Source organism: Chanos chanos, chromosome 9 (genome assembly GCF_902362185.1).
Source record: "Chanos chanos chromosome 9, fChaCha1.1, whole genome shotgun sequence".
Lineage (NCBI taxonomy): Eukaryota > Metazoa > Chordata > Actinopteri > Gonorynchiformes > Chanidae > Chanos > Chanos chanos.
In genome coordinates, this window is record NC_044503.1 from 37913861 (window position 1) to 37934321 (window position 20461).

Consider the following 20461-nt stretch of genomic DNA (forward strand, 5'->3'; position numbering starts at 1 on the left):
GCCCTGACACCCCCTTTCCCCGCTGAGTCTGCCTGGAGGTAAGTTGCTGCTCCATATACCAAATCCACTGTAATCTGTCAGTTCTCAGTCCTGCTCCTGGAGGACCACTGGACTGCACATTTTATAAGCAGTTTCCACTGTACCGTTTTTCAATATGGAGATGCCGATAAAACTGCACTGATCAGCTGAATGAGGTGTGGGGTTATCATAAGGAGGTTGAACACACCGGGGTTAATTAGGGCCTTTGATGATTTCAATCATTTGTGTTAGAACAGGAAGACCTGAAACACATGCAGGGCAGTGGTCCTCCAAGAGCAGGACTGGGAAATACTGGTGTATGAGGCCAGCTGATAGATTGATTTGAAGTGGGCCTATTGTTGTCATTTTTTTGTCTCATAGTGGATTTCACCATCGCCCTCCTGACAGCATTCCCATCACTGTTCCCCTCACACCAACTCCACCACCAAAACTGCACCCCCATCACTGTTCCCCTCACACCAACTCCACCACCAAAACTGCACCCCCATCACTGTTCCCCTCACACCAACTCCACCACCAAAACTGCACCCCCATCACTGTTCCCATCACACCAACTCCACCACCAAAACTGCACTCCCACCACTGTTCCCCTCACCAATTCCACCACCAAAACTGCACCCTCATCACTGTTCCCCTCACACCAACTCCACCACCAAAACTGCACCCCTATCACTGTTCCCCTCACACCAACTCCACCACCAAAACTGCACCCCCACCACTGTTCCCCTCACACCAACTCCACCACCAAAACTGCACTCCCACCACTGTTCCCATCACACCAACTCCACCACCAAAACTGCACCCCCATCACTGTTCCCCTCACCAACTCCACCACCAAAACTGCACTCCCACCACTGTTCCCCTCACACCAACTCCACCACCAAAACTGCACTCCCATCACTGTTCCCCTCACACCAACTCCACCACCAAAACTGCACTCCCATCACTGTTCCCCTCACACCAACTCCACCACCAAAACTGCACCCCCATCACTGTTCCCCTCACACCAACTCCACCACCAAAACTGCACCCCCATCACTGTTCCCATCACACCAACTCCACCACCAAAACTGCACCCCCACCACTGTTCCCCTCACACCAACTCCACCACCAAAACTGCACCCTCATCACTGTTCCCCTCACACCAACTCCACCACCAAAACTGCACCCCCATCACTGTTCCCCTCACCAACTCCACCACCAAAACTGCACTCCCACCACTGTTCCCCTCACACCAACTCCACCACCAAAACTGCACCCCCATCACTGTTCCCCTCACACCAACTCCACCACCAAAGCAGTTTGGGAATGCCAGTGAAGCACTGCTTCATGTCGTTAAGGTGAGAGTTCTTATGTTGGTCTCTATCAATGTAGCCACTGTTATGTGTCCTTACATGTACTACCTTACTGCTGTTCTCTTGAAACTCTTCTAATCCGCAATGAATTGTTTGTCCTTGTCATTCGATTCTAGCCGAGGGAGGATCCATGGCTTTACTTGGAGAAGCGGCTTCTCTCCAGCCCGGTGTTACTCTTCGACGGAACGGCAGGCATCCTCGCCGTGGGAAACATACCTGTGAGCACCTTACCAAAGGAGGATTTCTTTGACGGAATGTTAATCTAAATGGCACCTAACATACCCAAAATGTGCTGCAACCCTCCTCTCAGCCATTCAAACAGAGGTACTGGGTGATGCCATCCACAATCGAGATGCCACAAGCGCATGTAAGAGAGCAATCACTGAGTGGAAATCATTCACTGAGAAACAGTGCATACGAGTTTAAATGCATAGAATATCAGGCCTGTTATTCATGTGCTAATCTTTCTGTTTGCACTATCTTTCAGTCATTTGTTGACATCCAGTTTTTCTTCAGTTTCCTCTGCTGAGGTTCTTTCATTTCCTGTTATCAGGAATAGTTTCATTTCGTTCAGAAATATTTTTCTCTCAGGTGTTCAAACAGTATAACCTTTTTTTTGTTCTTCAGTGGTCCAAGGTCATCTCTCTCTCTTTCTTTCTCTCTGTCTCTGTCACTCTCCCACTCTCTCTCTCTTGCTCTCTGTCTCTCTCTCTCTGTTTCTCACACCCTGTCTCTCTCTCTCTCTCACTGTCTCTCGCTCCCCCCCCCCCTCCCTTTTAGAAAGTGTATGTTGTGAAATGCCAGTTGTCAATAAATATTGATGGAAATTTCATTTGCAGTCCTGGTTGTGATTTCAGTAAAATCAGTTTCCTGTTTTAAGGTTAATGCTCTAACTACCTATTTGAGGCCTACCTATTTCAACATGAGCCAGCTTCTTTCAAGTAAAAGCATAATCGTTCTCCACTAGTATTAAGTAATTTCCACTTCAATTCGCAATTTATTTTCCTGTTCCTTGGCCTTTTTTCAGTGTGCTAAAATTAAGAATGCAAAAAAATTGAATTAAGAATTATTTGCTAATGTTCAGTGTATTTCACTTATTATTGTGCTGTAGCAATTCTGATCCCAAGTAATTTGATCTAAAAACCAGCATTTTCGTACAATTATCAGCTATTTATTTCTATTCTGGAACCAACTTACTGTAAGATTTCTTGTCAAGTAAAATGATCTTACTGCATGGACAGATCATTTCACTCGTATTAAGTCATTTTCTCCTGAAATTTATTGTTAATTTCTTGTATTTTAGCTAATTTTTTTTGCAGTGTGGTGTCACCATAGTTCAGAAGTCACCATAGAAACAGACACGTTTTTCTCCTCTCTTTGTTGTCTAGCCATAAAAAACGTTTACCTGTAAGTATTTTATGTTCTGTTGTCTTGTAATTGTTAACCAAGCACAGTCGATGCAAAACAGAAACAATTCAAACTCCGAATCCAAATTCAAACTTTGAATCTTTAGTTAATTCATGTATGCTAACCGTTAGCATGTCCATTGAAATTATTATGTAAGTTAGCCTGAAGGTAAACTCAGTGCTATGTATTCAGTTCGTTTCATATGTATGTGGTTATGCACATAAACAGCAATGTATGGATTCATTCTGAACTATTATAGGCAATTGTTTTATTTGTATGTGTTTTATTTGCATGTTTTAATTTTACAGAGTTTCTTAAGTAGATGTTTGAACCAAACTCCTTCCTTTTCTTGGGATTCTGTTGGCTACATGCTGATCTTGTGGGCCGGACACCGGGCGTAAGCAGGGTCAGAATAGCGTCTGTGTTTCTGAAAGATGGAGAAAATTTATTTACATTAGTGTATGTAAATAAAGTGTATGTAGAGTATGTTTTGTATAATTTGTTTTTGTGTGTGTGTGTGTGGCTGTGTCCGAAATGGCATACTAGCGTACTGCATACTACATACTAGCCTAGTATACACTGCGTACTGCACACTACTCCACACGCTAGTATGCAGTATGGTACAATTACGAGACGTTTCGTGTAGTGCACTACACTACATTGCCATTGTCGCCGTCCGCCATATTTTTTGAAAATTTTCGGAAAGTTAGAGGTTCCCGCGTTGCATCATGGGATGCAGTAGTCAGCGAAGTGAGCTCGGGATGTATACTAGAAATTTTTGCCAGAGTAGTACATCATCCGGGTAACTGTCGTGTACTGCAAAATTTTTATTTTTCACGTACTGCATACTACTTACTACTTTTACGTCATAATTAGTATGCGAGTAGTATGTAGTATGCCATTTCGGACACAGCCTGTGTGTAAGATAGTGAGATCTGTTTTTGTTTTTGTGTGTGTGTGCACGTGATAGAAAGAAAGAAAGAGAGAGAGAGAGAGAGAGAGAGAGAGAGAGAGAGAGAGAGAGAAAGAGAGAGACTGTGCTTTTACATAAGGTTATCAGTATGACAGACAGTTTGACTGTTTTACTTTGTGTGTCTGTGCTTGTATCAGAGTTCATAACTGTGTGTATGTCTGTATGTGTTTATGAGACAGATTTTGTGTGTGTGTGTGTGTTTCTCATTCATTATCATGTCTGTCTCTGTTATCTTGTGTGGATTATGGAGTGAGGAGAAAGTGACAAGGACTAATGGAGTGTAAGTTAACGCACACACACACACACACACATTCCCCCTCTCTCTTTAACACACACACGTTTCACAGACATACTCTCTCTCTTTAACACACACACACACATTATCTCTGTTTCACTCATGCACGCACCCTCACACACCCAAACACGCACATGCACTCTTTCTTTAGCACACACACACACACACTATGTCACATGCACACATCTCTGTCTCTCTCTCTCTCTCTCTGTCTGTAAGAGCCGCACTTTGTTAAAACGAGTTTTGTTCATAGTATTTTTGCTTTTGGATGGTGCTATTTTTGTTGTGCTGCTTTGTGCATGTGGAGGTGGGTGTCAGTTGTGGAGGCGGGGTTGGTGTGGATGCTGATTGGTTCATTGTGGAGGGGCATGCGTGGGGATAGGACTGGTAGGAAAGTAGGGACGATGCTGCTGAGTGGGTGTTTATTGGACACGTGCGGCTCGGAGACAAACAGCCTTTTGACCGCCATCCGTACGTTTATCGTGATCCTGAGATGTAAATATGGTCACAACTACAAGAACGGTAAAGGAAGAGTGATTTAACTGTTGAACGTGATTCTGATTGTTTAATGAACCTGAAAATAAACGACGCCGACATTCACCCGGACCTGGCCGTGAGTAGCCTGCATCACAGCTGTGGTGAATGATCGCCTAAAAGTTACAGTTGGATACGGTGGGAGTCAAAATTTACCTTTTAGTGTGACCACGTGAAAGAAGTGGCATAATTACAACAAAACACAGAACCGAAATTTTGCCTCTATACCCTCTCTCCCACTCTCTCTTTCTTTCTTTCTTTCTCTCTCTCTCCGTCACACAGACACCCACACACACGTCTGTATTTAAAATTTTTTACTTGTAATATTGATCATTTGCTATTCATTCACACATATTTACATACAAACAAGTCAATAAAAATAAAAAAAGAGGTGGCACTCCAACATCATGTAGAGCTATCATACAAGTAGTAAACGGAAGATTATGCTTATACAAAATGGGAACATTCGTAATAATACGATCAAACAAAGCCGGCAACACAAGTTAATGCCGCATCGAATATAAGCTTAAACCGTATTATTTACATGATCTGACATACTCGGTGGGGAACACAAACATGGGCACACATCAACCGGTGCATAGATAACAAGTATTTAGTTGTCCAGACCAACCACCTCACATGCCCGAGAACTAATAGTGGATTATCCGTCGTATGAAGAGAGAATGAGGTATGACAGCATGTTACGGCATCAATAATAAATGAACTAGTGGATTACATCGCCGTTCTTATCATTTAGCTGACACGACTTATGCATGGGGTGGTTAGCGAGAACAACCACGAGAAAACGACAGGCTTCACTTGAAACAGCGTTTGCATAGCTAGCGAACAAACTACACAAAGGGTACTTCGGGAACAGTATACATAATATTTAACTGTATACATTATGGGATCACTTCACAAGTACGCACACCAATGGAAAACACAGGTAATAAGACAACTGCAAACTCAGAATCTATCAACTAACTTACGTCACGATGACCTATTAGGGCACGCAAATGGCTCGTACCAAATAAGAAATGGGGTATACCAGTAGCATAGGTAAGGTAAAGAAGACGGCCTTCAAAACAAAGAGAGTAAGATCTTATGAAATATTAAAGTATTACACTATTTCTGGTATTGATTTCTCATTGAATCCCTTACACATTGAAAGTAACCCCCATGCAGGACCGAATGTCTGACAGTGCCTTCTCTGGAACTGGACGGTAGATGGTACATGTCCGCTAGTTGGCAGCAAACACAGTCAACACACAAACTGGGGACATAATGAAAACTGAGGACCAAATTAAAAACGGAGAGAAGAGAAACAGATTGTTGTTGAAGAGCAGACTTTCATTACATGATAAAGTGACTAAGTATTAGGGGTGTGCATCTCTGCCTTTTAAGACGATCCGATATGTATCTAGATACATCGGCGATGATTCAGGGATTAAACATTTTAATAATTAAAGATTCGGTGCGATTTGATTTTTGCGCGATTCGATGGATGTAATGCAATCTGATACAGTTCTTAACAGTTCTGAACACACACACTCGTACACACACAGGCATGCATACACACGCACACACATATAGGCTATATACAAGTAAATACACTCTCCATTTTTGAATATGGGGTTTATGTGAGTGTGTCTGCAGAGGTGGGTAGGGTAAGCAAGAACTGTACTCAAGTAAAAGTATTGTTACTTTATAAAAATAATGACTCAGGTAGAAGTAAAAGTCCTCATCAAAATGACAACTTGAGCATGAGTATAAAAGAATCTCATAAAATGACTTCTCAGGTAGTGAGTAACTTCATATGATGATTTATTACATCTATACTGTATCTATACTGCATTCAAATGTATCAGAATATTAGTTATGCCTAAAATAAACATTTAAAGGTAAACTACTGCCCGCGGCCCTAATTAGAGAATGTGTGAGAGTGAGAGATGCACTACTGAAATATCAGCAGTACAGTAGACATTCATTCCAAACTCATCTAAAGTTGGCAACACCTTGTCTTTCACTGATTTTCTCTGTAACTTTGCATTTATTTTAAAAGGTATGTATGTGTGTAAGGTTGTAGATAAGAATTCTGGGTCCCCATGCTCCACTACCAAGGGATGAGTTACGGCTAACATAGTAACACTGTTACTATAGTAACACTGTTCTCTGTTTCATGAGGCTCAGTTCCCTCCATCCTCTCTCTCTAGCTCCTAATACTACTGTGTTAACAGTGTGTCTAAGTACTGTATACCAGGGGTAAGGTTTATTTAAAACAGTGAGCCAAGCGTAGTCATATGAACACGTGTCAAATCAGTCAATGTCGTAGAAGCTGTGCGCATGTGAATAGAAATAATTTAATGAATAAAAGTAGCGGGAAGTGTGTAGTCTAATGTAACAGAGTGTGAGTATATTCTTTAAATCGTAAATGTACTCGAGTAAGAGTGAAAAGTGTTGTGCATTAAAACTACATAATTATTGAAAATTTATTGAAAAAAGTTACTTAAGTACATGTAACGGAGCTAACGTAACACATTACCCACCTGTGCGTGTCTGTGTGTGTTCTTCTGTGTATGTGTAACAGCAAAAGTTGATTTATATTTGTACATGTATATGTAAAAGACTCATACATTATTTTCTCTATCACATACTCACTCTCTCTCTCTCTCTCTCTCTCTCTCTTCTCTTCTTCTTCTTCTTATATCTCTCTCTCGCACATACAGATACAAACAGCCATGTCCTCTCTCACCCTCTGTCTCACACACACACACACACACATGCACAAACACACACACTGTCTCTCCTTCACACCTGTGTACATACACAGGCAAATACGCTCTCAACATTTGAATAAAAAGTTTTATGAGTTTTTGGCTCCAGATCTCAGAGATTGGGCGGCTAATAATTACATTATAATAACACTGAGAATTCAACTGAAAAGTTTTAGTCTGACCAAATGGAATAGAAACATTTCACCAAACAACTCTTGGTCTGACAGCTGCACAACTCATCTGTGTTCCCTTATGTTTGATCAGGCCACACTAAACTCAGACAGCTTGCAGTTCAGAACAGGAAGTTGTGTTGTGTGGGAGATTTGTGTGGTTTCCTGATACAGCTACATTGCATGTCTGCTAAAACACCAAACATGTGCAGTGACAGGACTGACAAAAGTGCTGCACAGATGCTCAGTTCCTGAACAGATACTGCAGTGTAACAGGAGTGACTGTAAACAACCAACACATACGATACATACGTGACAAAAAAAGAGTTCCTCATTCTGAGTTCTGTGTTACCTCTCCATTGGTTCATACACTGTCCTGGGGTTCACTGTCTGTGTTCAGGGCCAGACACAGTCTGTGTTGAGGGCCAGACACTGTTTCTGTTTGAGTTAGGCTGTTGGGACTTAGAGGTGGTACAGATACCACCCAAATGTTGCAACATGTCCATATCACATGACTCTCAGACAAGCTTCCTAGCCTGAGCTACAGTCTGTGTCAATCAATGCCAACCCCTCTGTCATATGTTTCAACTAGAGATACTGAAATATCATAGTCACTTGATTGCTGAACAGAAGAGGAGCCCCACTGTCTTCTGGTTCTTCAAATAACAGAAGGTGAAAACATGACTTCCTCAAAGTTTATTGTCAGGGTATCTTCTGACAGCAGTTTCTGACTGGGCCTCAAGTATTGGGGCACAACTTCCTCAAAGAGGGGGAGACCAAACGCAAACTGGAACCTGTCCGTGCATCACTTTAACAGAAAAAAAATCCTCAAGGTAAATGAATGTATTCACTCAGACATTATGAAATGTATGGTTAAGCATATACAGATGTTTGGATTATATGCTGTTTACTATTTTAGCTGCTTTACCATTACATAAATATCGGTAAATGAGTTTATGAGAAATGTTGGTCTGTATCAGGAAACAGATACGTGCTTTGGACTGTAGTTGTGTGTTGTCTTAAGATGATTGAGAAAAGTCACAGAGTAAATGCTGCTTTAAACTCGTCTGTTCTGTCATTTGTCAAAGTCACAAACACTGTCTTTCATTTTTACACTCTATAGTCCAAAGACTGATTGACAGACCAATATTATATAGATATGTATCCCATTGGTAAAGAGCAGAGAGTGTAATTCTGCTATCAGGGGACACTAGAGTTGAGTTCTTGTGATACTTTTTGTCTATGAACCTGCCTTATCTGCACTTTTATTGTACTGCTGATTGTGTTAATCAAATGAAGTTAAAACCTCAGATTTTATCATGAAAAATTTTGTGATGTCACACGTGATGAGCATAACAGGTGTTTAAAAAACTTTAATAAGCATACAGTAAGCATTTAATAATCTCAGGGAGATTTCTAGATCTCGTTATAAATAATAAAGTGTGAAGTGGATGCACTTGGTAAAATGAGACATGAAATTCACTTCCTTCCTCTTCTTGCATTGTTCAGGAAATGATCATTAGATGGCAGCAGTATAACAAACTGCAAAACTGCAATGTTTTATACAAGTGCTCTCCACAAAAAGAGGGTAATTCACTGATGCAAATGAGTAAACTAGTTCTTTTACCACATGACAAAAGACAGATTAATAGATTCTAGCTGTGGTGATGCTCTATTTAAAACTAGTTCTTTTACCACATGACAAAAGACAGAATAATAGATTCCAGCTGTAGTGATGCTCTATTTTGAAACTAGTTGTGCAGTAAAGCAGTGATATGCAGTTATGATAAGCAGTACAGGCAGTAAATCAAATAAAAGTCAGCTTTAGTGAACCAGTAAAATTAATAAGATGGTATGTTTACATAACCATTTATGTTGTACTCTTCTGTTGATCGTTGTTCACTGCATCATGGTGTAAATGTGTCATAATGTAAGAAATGAACATGTCATATTTACATATGAAGTGGACAAGCCAACACGAATCTGATTCTGAAACATGCAGCGTTCAAGTTCCAGTTCTAACTGTTTCACTCACTCCTGATGACAGCCTAGTTAACTATATCATAGAAAGATAATATGCACATGAACCAGCTGAACCAATTTGATTTAGAGAAAAATATGAAATAGAAAGACCTCCATGCCACTGTTAAACCTGCAGCAAAGAGAGGAGCAGAAGACTCTCAGAACTTCATTAGAACTTGTCACAACAACATAATACACATCATCAAGAGGAAAGATCACTGTGTGAACTTTATTTTCATGTAGACCTACAGACAGTCAGTGTAAGTCATTCTTATCTGCATTATGTTTGTGTTGTGTATTTTGTGTTGTTTCGGCTGCCTTGTCATCAGTTGGCCTTGTTTGTGGACTTTTGTACGTTCTGCTATTTAAGTGACCGTCAGACCTGTTAGACCTGGACCACTGTCACCCTCTTGCACTGTGTTCTCATGAACTGAAAGTGGTTAGACGCATATAAATAAACCGAGTCTAATTCTTTACAGTGAACCTTATTCAAAATACTGTTTTTTATTTGTATTAAGTGTGTGTGTGTTATGTCAGCTGACGTAGAATCACAAAGCCTAAATGCAAGTGACTTCTTATTTGTGTCTGACAGATTATACCTAGAATATACATAGTACCGCCCTCAGGATTCACTTTCTGACACATAGGGTGAACACCAAACAATGCAAGTCAAAGAAACAGGGAAAACCAAAGAGTATTCATACGGAACTAAACGAGGCTAAAGGAACTAAGAACAGGTGTACACAATGACTGAACTAAAAGGGCTAAATAAGGAAATCAGGAGGCAACACAGGGCTCAACCAAGACTGGCCAAAAGAGGGGGAAACAAGAGGAAGAGGGAAACAGAACCCAGACTCACCACTAGAGGGAGACAAAGTGATGAACTACTGAAATGAAGAGGGAACAGAGAGGGACAGAAAGGGACAGGGCGTGACATTAACAAACACAAACTACCAACTAACAAGTGTTTAACAAATGTTTTAAAAAAAAAGTCTTTCCCTGGCATTTAAAAATCATTTCATGATCATAATAAATATTGACTGTATACTCCTCCTAAAACAGGTATGAACTGTTTAATGTTGATTATACTGGATAGTCTCATTATACAATTAGTCTTTTAGAAGACTTCACATGCTTTGATATAATGTTTTAATAATTTCTGCCCTATTCATGCTTCATGTGTATCATTGTGAAGTAATTATGAAATGGACGTGTTGTAAATTAGACACTTATAAAGTCTTTCTTCATAGTTACCTATGTTTGATTGAAGTGGGTAAAGGTAAACAGTTACTGCAGTACTCAAGGTGCAGTATTACTATAAACCCTAATGAAGAGTGACCAGTGTCCATTCTTTTGTCTACAGGTCACAAATGCTTGTTCATACTTTAAAGACAAGCTGGTGGAGTATAGTCCTGACCGTTTGAGTCCTGACAGTGTTGTAAGTGAAAAACCCCAGCTGGGCTGCTCTTCCTCTCATATTCATACCAACACATCTGTCATCAACTATCATCCCCTTTCACAGTCTCTACAGTCTCTTACTGAACTCATTCTCCCTGTGAAATACACAGACATTTCACACACTGTTAAAACATACATTTTTGTGTTTTAGGGCTGGCTGATATTTTATGGTGAATGATGCAGACTCTGCGTGAAAAGAAGACAAGACTAATTCAGATCCTGTCTGCTGAAATCCGCTTTGTCCTTCAGCATGTGCAGGAGAAACAACTCATCACTGATCGAGAATACAACAACCTCAATGACCCTTCTCATAGCAAGGAACAGATTTCTATCAACTTACTGGACAAACTGATGAACAAGGGTGAAGAAACATGTCAGAAATTCATCAGTCTAATGAAGGAGCCAAACATTGTGGCCACATTTCCAAAGCTTAAAGATCTTTTCCTAACTCAGCCCACAGAGCTCAGACAAGGTACAGTCAATCAGTCACTGAGTGCTGGTGACATCATGTGAATTCATTCATGAGTAAATTCACCAGTGTTAAATGAACTCTGAGAGTGGTTTTATTGTCTCACAGTAGACCAGTGTGATTTGTCTAAACAGTCTCAGAGTTCATTTAATACAGGAAAAGTTTCTGTGTGTTCTCTACGTCTATGCATAATCAATCCTTCATCAAACACTGACCGTCTACAATTCACATTTTAATTCTTTTCTGGAGGCTTGATCGTTCTTGTACTGGTCTGAAGTGGAAAGCTTGATGATTCTAACCATGTGTAATGTTTGCATTTAGTACTTGATATATGAACACATGTTTTTGAATCATGGTTTTTTAAGACATGACTGCATACTGCATCTTGGTTTGTAACTCACTCTTCTTCTCCACTTCATTTGACTCAACAGAACCAAACTATCAAGAAGTCGCAACCAAACTGAAGTCCAGTCTGAAGCAGAAATATGAGCGCATTTTGCATGGCAATTCAAAGACAGGCCACACAAAGTTCCTGAATGATATCTACACTGATCTCTACATAGTGGAGGATGAGACTGGAGGAGTCATTCATGAACATGAGATTATGCAGGCTGAGGCATCAATCAGGAGATTTACTACAGAGGAAACTCCAATCACATGCAGTGACATTTTCAAAGTCCCATCTGATCCAAGTCGAAGAAACAGAAAAGTGCTGACTATGGGAATCGCTGGAGTAGGGAAAACTATCTCAGTGAACAAATTCATACTGGACTGGGCAGAGGGAAAGACCAACCAGGACATAAATTTTATTTTTCCACTTCTTTTTCGTGAATTGAATTCACACACACACAAAAAAAAATATAGCCTGATAGAGTTGCTTCATGAATATTTTGAGGATTCTGCTGAACTGAAGTCTCTTCCAGATGGCGATGGTAAAGTCATGTTCATTTTTGATGGACTTGATGAGTGTCGCTTTCCTCTTGACTTTACTGAGACAGAGAAATTGAAAAAGATTAATCAGAAAACATCATTGGGCACACTAATAACAAACCTAATCAAGGAAAATCTGCTTCCCTCTGCTCTCATCTGGATAACCTCCAGACCAGCAGCAGCCCATCTGATCCCTCGAGACTACATTGACCAGGTGACTGAAGTACGAGGATTCAGTGATTACCAAAAGGAAGAATACTTTAGGAAGTACAATGACAAGGACCAGGATATGGCCAACAAAATGATCTCACACATAAAAAAATCAAAGAGCATCCACATCATGTGTCACATACCAGTCTTCTGCTGGATATCAGCCACTGTGTTTCAGCCAATGCTAGCCACAGATCCTAGTGAAGAACTTCCCACAACCCTGACTGGGATGTACACACAGTTTCTGATTTTCCAAATAAATCAAATGAAAGAGAAAAAGGGGGCTAAGAAGATGAGGCTAATGAGAAAAGGAGATAAGGCTGAAAACATCATTTTGAAGCTTGGAAATTTGGCCTTCCTTCAGCTGGAGAAGGGTAATCTGATATTCTATAAGGAAGACCTGAGAGAGTGTGGCATTGATGTCAGTGAGGCTTCAGTGTACTCAGGAGTTTGCACACAGATATTCAGTCAAGAGCAGGGAGCCTCTGAGAGAATGGTGTTCAGCTTTGTGCATCTAAGTGTTCAAGAATTCCTTGCTGCAGCCTATGTGTTTCTGTCACATTGTAACAAGAAAAAGAATCCACTTCATCCGAGCACAGTTACGAACAGATTTAAATGGCTGTTTAAGAGCACAGAAGCTTTCTACGAATCTGCTATAGACAAAGCCTTAGAGAGTCAGAACGGACACCTGGACCTTTTCCTCCGCTTCCTTCTTGGCCTCTCACTGGAGTCCAATCAGCGACTCCTGAAAGAACTACTGCCACAAACAGCGATCAGACCACAGAGTGTGGAGATAACAATCGACTACCTAAAGGCAAAACTAAATGAAAACATCTCATCAGAGCGGAGCATCAATCTCCTCTACTGTCTGAATGAACTGAAGGATGACTCCCTTGTAAATGAAATTCAAAGTTACTTGGGCTCAGGACGTCTCTCGACAGAGAAACTGTCATCTGCACAGTGGTCAGCTCTGGTCTTTGTCCTGCTGATGTCAGAGGAGACTCAAGAAAAGTTTGAGCTGAAGAAATACAGAGGATCAGATGAAGGGTTGAAGAGACTTCTGCCAGTACTGAAAAACACCAAACGGGCTCTGTAAGTATAAGAGTTTAGTGGTGCAGTTACTTTGGTTCATCATGTGTACCCTAATCTACAGTGGCAGAACTTGCCCACTTGTTTCCTTCCAGAGAGAAGGACTGACAGGACTGTATCAGAGGGCAAGGATTTGGCTGCTTATGTAACATGCAAATGAGAAATCTGTTTGTAGCCATGTGTGAGTTTTTCAGTGAAAGGCTAGTTAAACAGTGGGGAATATGGAGGATGATTTGTAAAATAAAACAATAGGATACAGATTACTTTCTCCCCTCTCCTCTCCCTTTCCCTTTCTTCTATTTTATGTTGATTTATATGCAATATTTATGTGTCTTTGCACCTTATTGTCTTTTGAATCAAATTTGCCCATGTCTTTCCCCTATGCTGTACAGCTTATTGTCACAAATCACCAATCATGATACGATCTAATCGTACAATTTAATAGGATGATCCAAAAACATTAACCATTCCGAAAACCAGGTCAATCAGGGGCAAAGACAATTTCACAGAAAATCCAAGACACTTATCTGTTAGAACCAACATTTAGTTTATTAGTTAAAAGGTTTTTATAAAAATCTTGGCATTAAGAACATGTTTAAGAGAGAGAACGTATGTAAATAGAAGAGACAGAAATGAGAAAAAGATTAACTTTTCTGTTATGTACATTATGAAGTAATAGACTTTGTGAAAGGGTATGTTGAAACCTGTTTGCACTGATTATATATATATATATATATATATATATATATATATATATATAAATAAATAATAATAAAGACTTGTAATAGAGTAATTAAAAGACAGAGGAGTGTGTAACTTTAAAGCATTTTTCTCATGAACTGTAATTGTTTCTTTCTCTGTATATCTACTGATTACATCAATCAGTAAAGTAATCATCTGCCTCTTTCTCTCTCTCTCTCTCTCTCTCTCTCTCCCCAGACTAGCTGGTTGTAATCTCACTGAACAGTCCTGCTCATCTATAGCCCCAGTTCTACAGTCAGTAAACTGTCCCCTGAGAGAACTGGACCTGAGTAACAATGACCTTCAGGATTCAGGAGTGAAGTTTCTCTGTGTGGGACTGGATGATCCATACTGTAAACTGGAGATACTGAGGTCAGTGTTAGTCAGTAACCTGTGGAATGTAAACTTTTGAACAATTAGTCTGGTTTTAGTAGGGTGACCATATGTCCTCTTTTTCCCGGACATGTCCTCTTTTTTGGACCTAAAAAATGTGTCTCGCCGAGATTTCTAAATCGCCAAAAATGTTCGTGATTTGGCTTTTGCTTTCCACAGTCATCATTCATTGTATGTGTATTCGCATTGCTTTGACCTTTTTCTTTAAGTCCCGCCCTCTCACCAATGGATGGTCATGTACAGTATCATGTCACAAACATTGGTCAAACTGCATCTCAATCATTACCGTTAACACCGCAGCAACAGCCAAGAGACCTTAAGAAAGCCGTAACACCACCAAAACTTGAATGGAGAGAAATAAGGTCTTTTTTGAAAACCAAAATATCAAGACTTCCATTTGTCTGTGTATCAGTTAAAATAGTTAAAGTAGTTTTAACTTTGTTAAGTAGCTAACTGTGGCAGATGGGTTTTGTCACTCAAGAAGCTAACATTGCCAGAATTGCAACCTTACACAGTTATCTGCAGAATAATGACATTGCTACTGATTCAGAATCAGTGTGGACATGGGTTTCTAAAAAGTCTTAAACTGTTAAATTTTCTGCCCTGATGTCTTAAATCAAGATTTTCTCACATCGATTCTCTTGTGTGTTATCCTATGTTGTCTGGATTCAAATAATCTCTTGTTATGTTGACTACTATGCTGAAATCTTGCTGTGTTGTCTTGCTGTGTCCCAGTGTGAGACAGAAGACATGACAGGAGAGTTTTCAGAGAGGCAGAAAATATCTAAGTAGATATATTAGTGGGTAGTTTCTTAAAAGTACAGGTTGTGTATATTTTTCTGTTCTCCACAGGGAGTGTACATTTTTCTTACCTGTTCATAATTAACCATTGCTGCACTCATTAAAAAAATTAATTTCATTTGTGTGGTCTAGTACTGACTTGTTTAAATGGAAATGTATGTCTTCATACTAGGATTTGGATGCGTCATTTGTAGAGTGCTGTGTGTGTGTGTGTGTGTGTGTGTGTGTGTGTGTGTGTGTGGTGTGTGTGTGTGTGTGTACATGTGTGTATGTGTGTGTGTTTGTGTGTTTGTAGCAGGTAGGTTAGAAGTAGATTAGATTGGCATCATGTTCTTAACAGAGACATGTAGTGATGGAGTTTAATGAGGTAGATTAGACTGACATCATGTTTTTAACAGCGACATGTAGTGATGGAATTTAACGAGGTAGATTAGATTGACATCATGTTTTTGACAGAGACATGTAGTGATGGGTTTATTGAGGTAGATTAGACTGACATCATGTTTTTGATAGAGACATGTAGTGATGGAGTTTAATGAGGTAGATTAGACTGACATGTTTTTGACAGAGACATGTAGTGATGGAGTTTAATGAGGTAGATTAGACTGACATGTTTTTGACAGAGACATGTAGTGATGGAGTTTAATGAGGTACATTTGACTGACATCATGTTCTTCACAGAAACATGTAGTGATGGAGTTTAATGAGGTAGATTAGACTGACATGTTTTTGACAGAGACATGTAGTGATGGAGTTTAATGAGGTAGATTAAACTGACATCATGTTCTTAACAGAGACATGTATTGATGGAGTCTAATGATGTAGATTAGAGTGACATCATGTTTTTAACAGAGACATGTAGTGATGGAGTCTAATGAGGTAGATTAGAGTGACATCATGTTTTTAACAGAGACATGTAGTGATGGAGTCTAATGAGGTAGATTAGAGTGACATCATGTTTTTAACAGAGACATGTAGTGATGGAGTTGAATGAGGTAGATTAAACTGACATCATGTTCTTAACAGAGACATGTATTGATGGAGTCTAATGATGTAGATTAGAGTGACATCATGTTTTTAACAGAGACATGTAGTGATGGAGTCTAATGAGGTAGATTAGATTGACATCATGTTTTTGACAGAGACATGTAGTGATGGAGTTTAATGAGGTAGATTAGACTGACATTATGTTTTTGGCAGAGACATGTAGTGATGGAGTTTAATGAGGTAGACTGGGGCATATGGTGGGAGGGGAAGGTCTTTCTCACTCATGGTTCTAATGTTAGTGATGAGGTTCATATCCTTTTTTCCAACAAATTTGATTCTAATGTTCGTTCTACACATTGGGTAGAACAGAGGTGTATTGTTATAGTGACAGTAGAAATGAGGAGATGGAGATATCAGGTTGTGAGAGAGAGATTACTCAGAAAGACTGAACTCACTTTAGCTGATTCTGTGAGGATATGTCACGTGAGTGAATGAACCCTGATACACAATAAAACATTTGGGAAATGGTGGGAGCCATGGTCAGTGAAAGCCCAGCAGTGGCCATAACGGTGTCTGGAAAAGCAAAGAATTACTGATCAAACAAAGTTCAAAATATACCTTAGGGAAGACAGATTTAATTGTAAAAGATGTGACATGCTCCAAAGCAATGTACATTTTATGGCAAATACTGTGCAAAGGAAAAATCATTTGTACAGAGCAGTGTTTCTCTAAAGAGAAACAGAACAAGAGTCAAGGTGTGTGTAGAAGAGACTAATGTTAGTGACATGTTCATTGTGGGCATCGGTAACTCATGATAATTCTGAACAGACACACACTGAACAGTCTAATGTGAACAGTTTTAAAAAAGATGAGTGGATGATGGCCAGCTCAAGGCCTACAGTGGACAACACATGGAAACTAAGGGCACATACAGACTCAGAGTTAAAGTAAAGGAGAGAGAAGATCACCTTATGTTTGTTGTGATGTCAGATGGGCGTGACTGACTTTTGGGTGATGAGACTTGTGAGGACTTAGACCAGGGGTCGGCAACCCGCGGCTCCCGAACCGCATGAGGCTCTTCAGCCCCTCTCTAGTGGCACCCTAGGTTTGTCAAAAAAAATATGGAAATGAATAACTTTTTTACATTTTACTATCATTGTTGTAGGCGTAAAGTCATCCTTACATTATCCAATTGTAAAAATATGTAGCCTATACGCGGAATTAAAAAAATGTTTTAACACTTCGTCAACTAAAATGTGCGTCATATGCTACATCGTGGCCTGGTGCCTCTTTGCCGAAGTCAAAGAAATCTTTCCGAAATCTTTGCAGTGGCTTGAGTGGGTGTTTGCCACAGTTGCCACGTCTGATGATTATAATCGACTTTGGGCTTGTTTTTCTGTGAAGTGGATTACAATATTGATGGTCCTGGTTGCAATTTTTTGAACTTGTTTCCAAAATGTAGTTGTTTATTTGGGTTTGCTCCCTATCTCCTGACTCTCTCCACTGTAACTGTCTCAGAGATCCGTCCACAACCCTGTTCCTGACTGATGGAATTTCTTTAGCTAGTTCGCTAACAACACCAGGGACTAATTGGGCCAAATACAGAGAAAAAAGAGTGGGAGAAAGAGACACAGATCCATCATGCAGATCTCCTTCAACATGGAAGCACTGATAAGCCTAAAAGAAACACAGCACCGTTCTGATCAGTGAGGCTTACGGACATTGGATCCACAGTCTCAATGCAAAACCAGACAAGACAGAGAAGTGAGCTGAAGGTAGCAAACTACATAGCCTGTCACACGTCCATTAGTTCTGTTGACCATCTCGGCAAATGAATTGGATCTACTTGATAAACAAAGCAAAATGCACCAGACCAAATGCACAGTGTTGATCAACCATGCAATTGCTCGATGCATGTTCAAAGAACTGCGGAGGGATATTAGAGATGCCCAGTGCTCCTTCATGATCGATGATTCATTTATTCATTCCTCCTTTTTTTGGCCATTTGGTTTCGTTCAACTTCTGTAGAGTTAAAAAGAGAAATGTAAAATTACAGGTTACAGTATTTTTGAAATGGTTGCTTATAAAACGCAAAAATAAATTCGTACATACACAGTATATATATATATATATATTGATCAAGTGGCCTTTCCCTCACACAGTGTGGTAGGTCAGGTTGCCTGGTTGCTCGTTCCTCTCGTGAGATCTGGTAACATTGGTGTTTTCCAAAGCTAGCTATGGATTCAAAATCCAAAAAAAAGAAAAGTCTGGGAGGAAAACAGAATTGAATAGTGCCTGGACAGATTGGTTTGCTTTCACCACCACTATTGCTGGCGTGCCGGAATGTTGGATCTGCAGTGAGAAGTTGGCAAACTACAAAAAAATTATATGAAAACATAAAAACAAATGACTGAAAGGTCATTTACACCTATTAGTCATGTTGTGGGCTCAGTTAGACTGAGTTAGGCTGTTGTACCTGCATTTAAAAAGCTGAAATATTTTTTGTGGGTCCTCCAGGCCGATTTTTTTTTTCTGGCCAAAAATTGGCTCTTTAGACAGTAAAAGTTGTCAATCCCTGACGTAGACCCAGTTAAAAGAGTTTGCTGTATCAACAGCTCAAATGATCAGAGCTATAGTGTAGATGTAATTGTGCAGAGATTTCCAGATGTCTTTAAAGGGTTTGGTACTCTAGCATTCGCATATAAGATATTACTGAAGGACGATATGCAGCTAGTAGTCCATGCTCCCAGGAGCGTCCCAGAGACACTTAGAGATTGTCTAAAGAAAGAGTTAGACTGAATGGCATCTCTAGGAATGATAAAGAAAGTGGAAGAGCCCACAGAATCGGTTAATTCAATGGTCTGTGTCAAAAAAGCAAATGGTGATCTCTACATCTGTCCAGACCCAAAAGATTTAAATGTAAATATCAAACCTAATGCAAACATGATCAAATTCCTACAAGGGAAGAACACAAAGTACAGCACAAATTACTGTACATTGAACACGCCGCTTGGGGGCTCACACCATGTAACCTTGAATGTTTGACCATCAGCACTCTCTGCACAAACTCAATGACCTTTCTATTCCTCCATTTACAGATCACATCTTTACAAAAGAATTTCATACATTTAATTCAATATAAATGATTATATTGTTATAAGTTCTTAATACAACATAATTATTGATAAAGAAAAAATGATTATGTTGATTGACTCACAAGAAAATTACATAACTGTTATGTTGTTTTCATAAACCAAAGAAACATTTTATTTCTCCAACAGTTTGTTCTTGCACAGTTTAATTGTATTATACAGAATAACTTGCTCTCATGCCTCAAAGGAAAGGGGATGTAGTGATATAAAATTATCCAGTTGTGTAGTGACGTACCAGACCCACTAGATGGCTGTGATTTTGAATACCCGAGTGACGGTCTGAGTGGCTACGACGCTTCTATTGATTAGTAGAGCGGCAGTTGTAACTGACATGTGAAGAGCGGCAATGTCGTATCACAAGCCTGCAATAAAAACGGTGATTAATTAAGACGGTTCATACCTTTAACGTTAATGAACATCATAGTGACCGACGCTCATCGAGTGTGTTGGAAATCTGGGATTCTTCGGATACCTGTCTCGATTGCGCTTATGTAAAGTTAGTTTCTTGTTACTTTTATATATTTGTGGAATAACTGTCACAGGAATGTTAGTTACAGGAATGCAAAAAATTCTGTCTCTCTCTTTCTCCCTGTGAACTTGCACTCGAAGTCTAGTCATTCAGAAAAAAATAAATTATATGAGTCATTTGTGACACACTCAGC

At 39.7% G+C, this 20461-nt stretch overlaps 1 protein-coding gene across 1 annotated transcript in view; it reads left to right on the plus strand.

The window, feature by feature from the left end:
- Positions 1 to 11204: 11204 nt before the first annotated feature.
- LOC115821754 (NLR family CARD domain-containing protein 3-like) overlaps positions 11205 to 20461 on the plus strand; it is a 32702-nt gene continuing 23445 nt past the window's right edge. The window contains exons 1-2 of the mRNA XM_030785550.1: positions 11205 to 11499; positions 11928 to 13728. Of these exons, the coding sequence (XP_030641410.1) occupies positions 11205 to 11499; positions 11928 to 13728 (2096 nt within the window). The remainder of the gene's footprint in view (positions 11500 to 11927; positions 13729 to 20461) is intronic.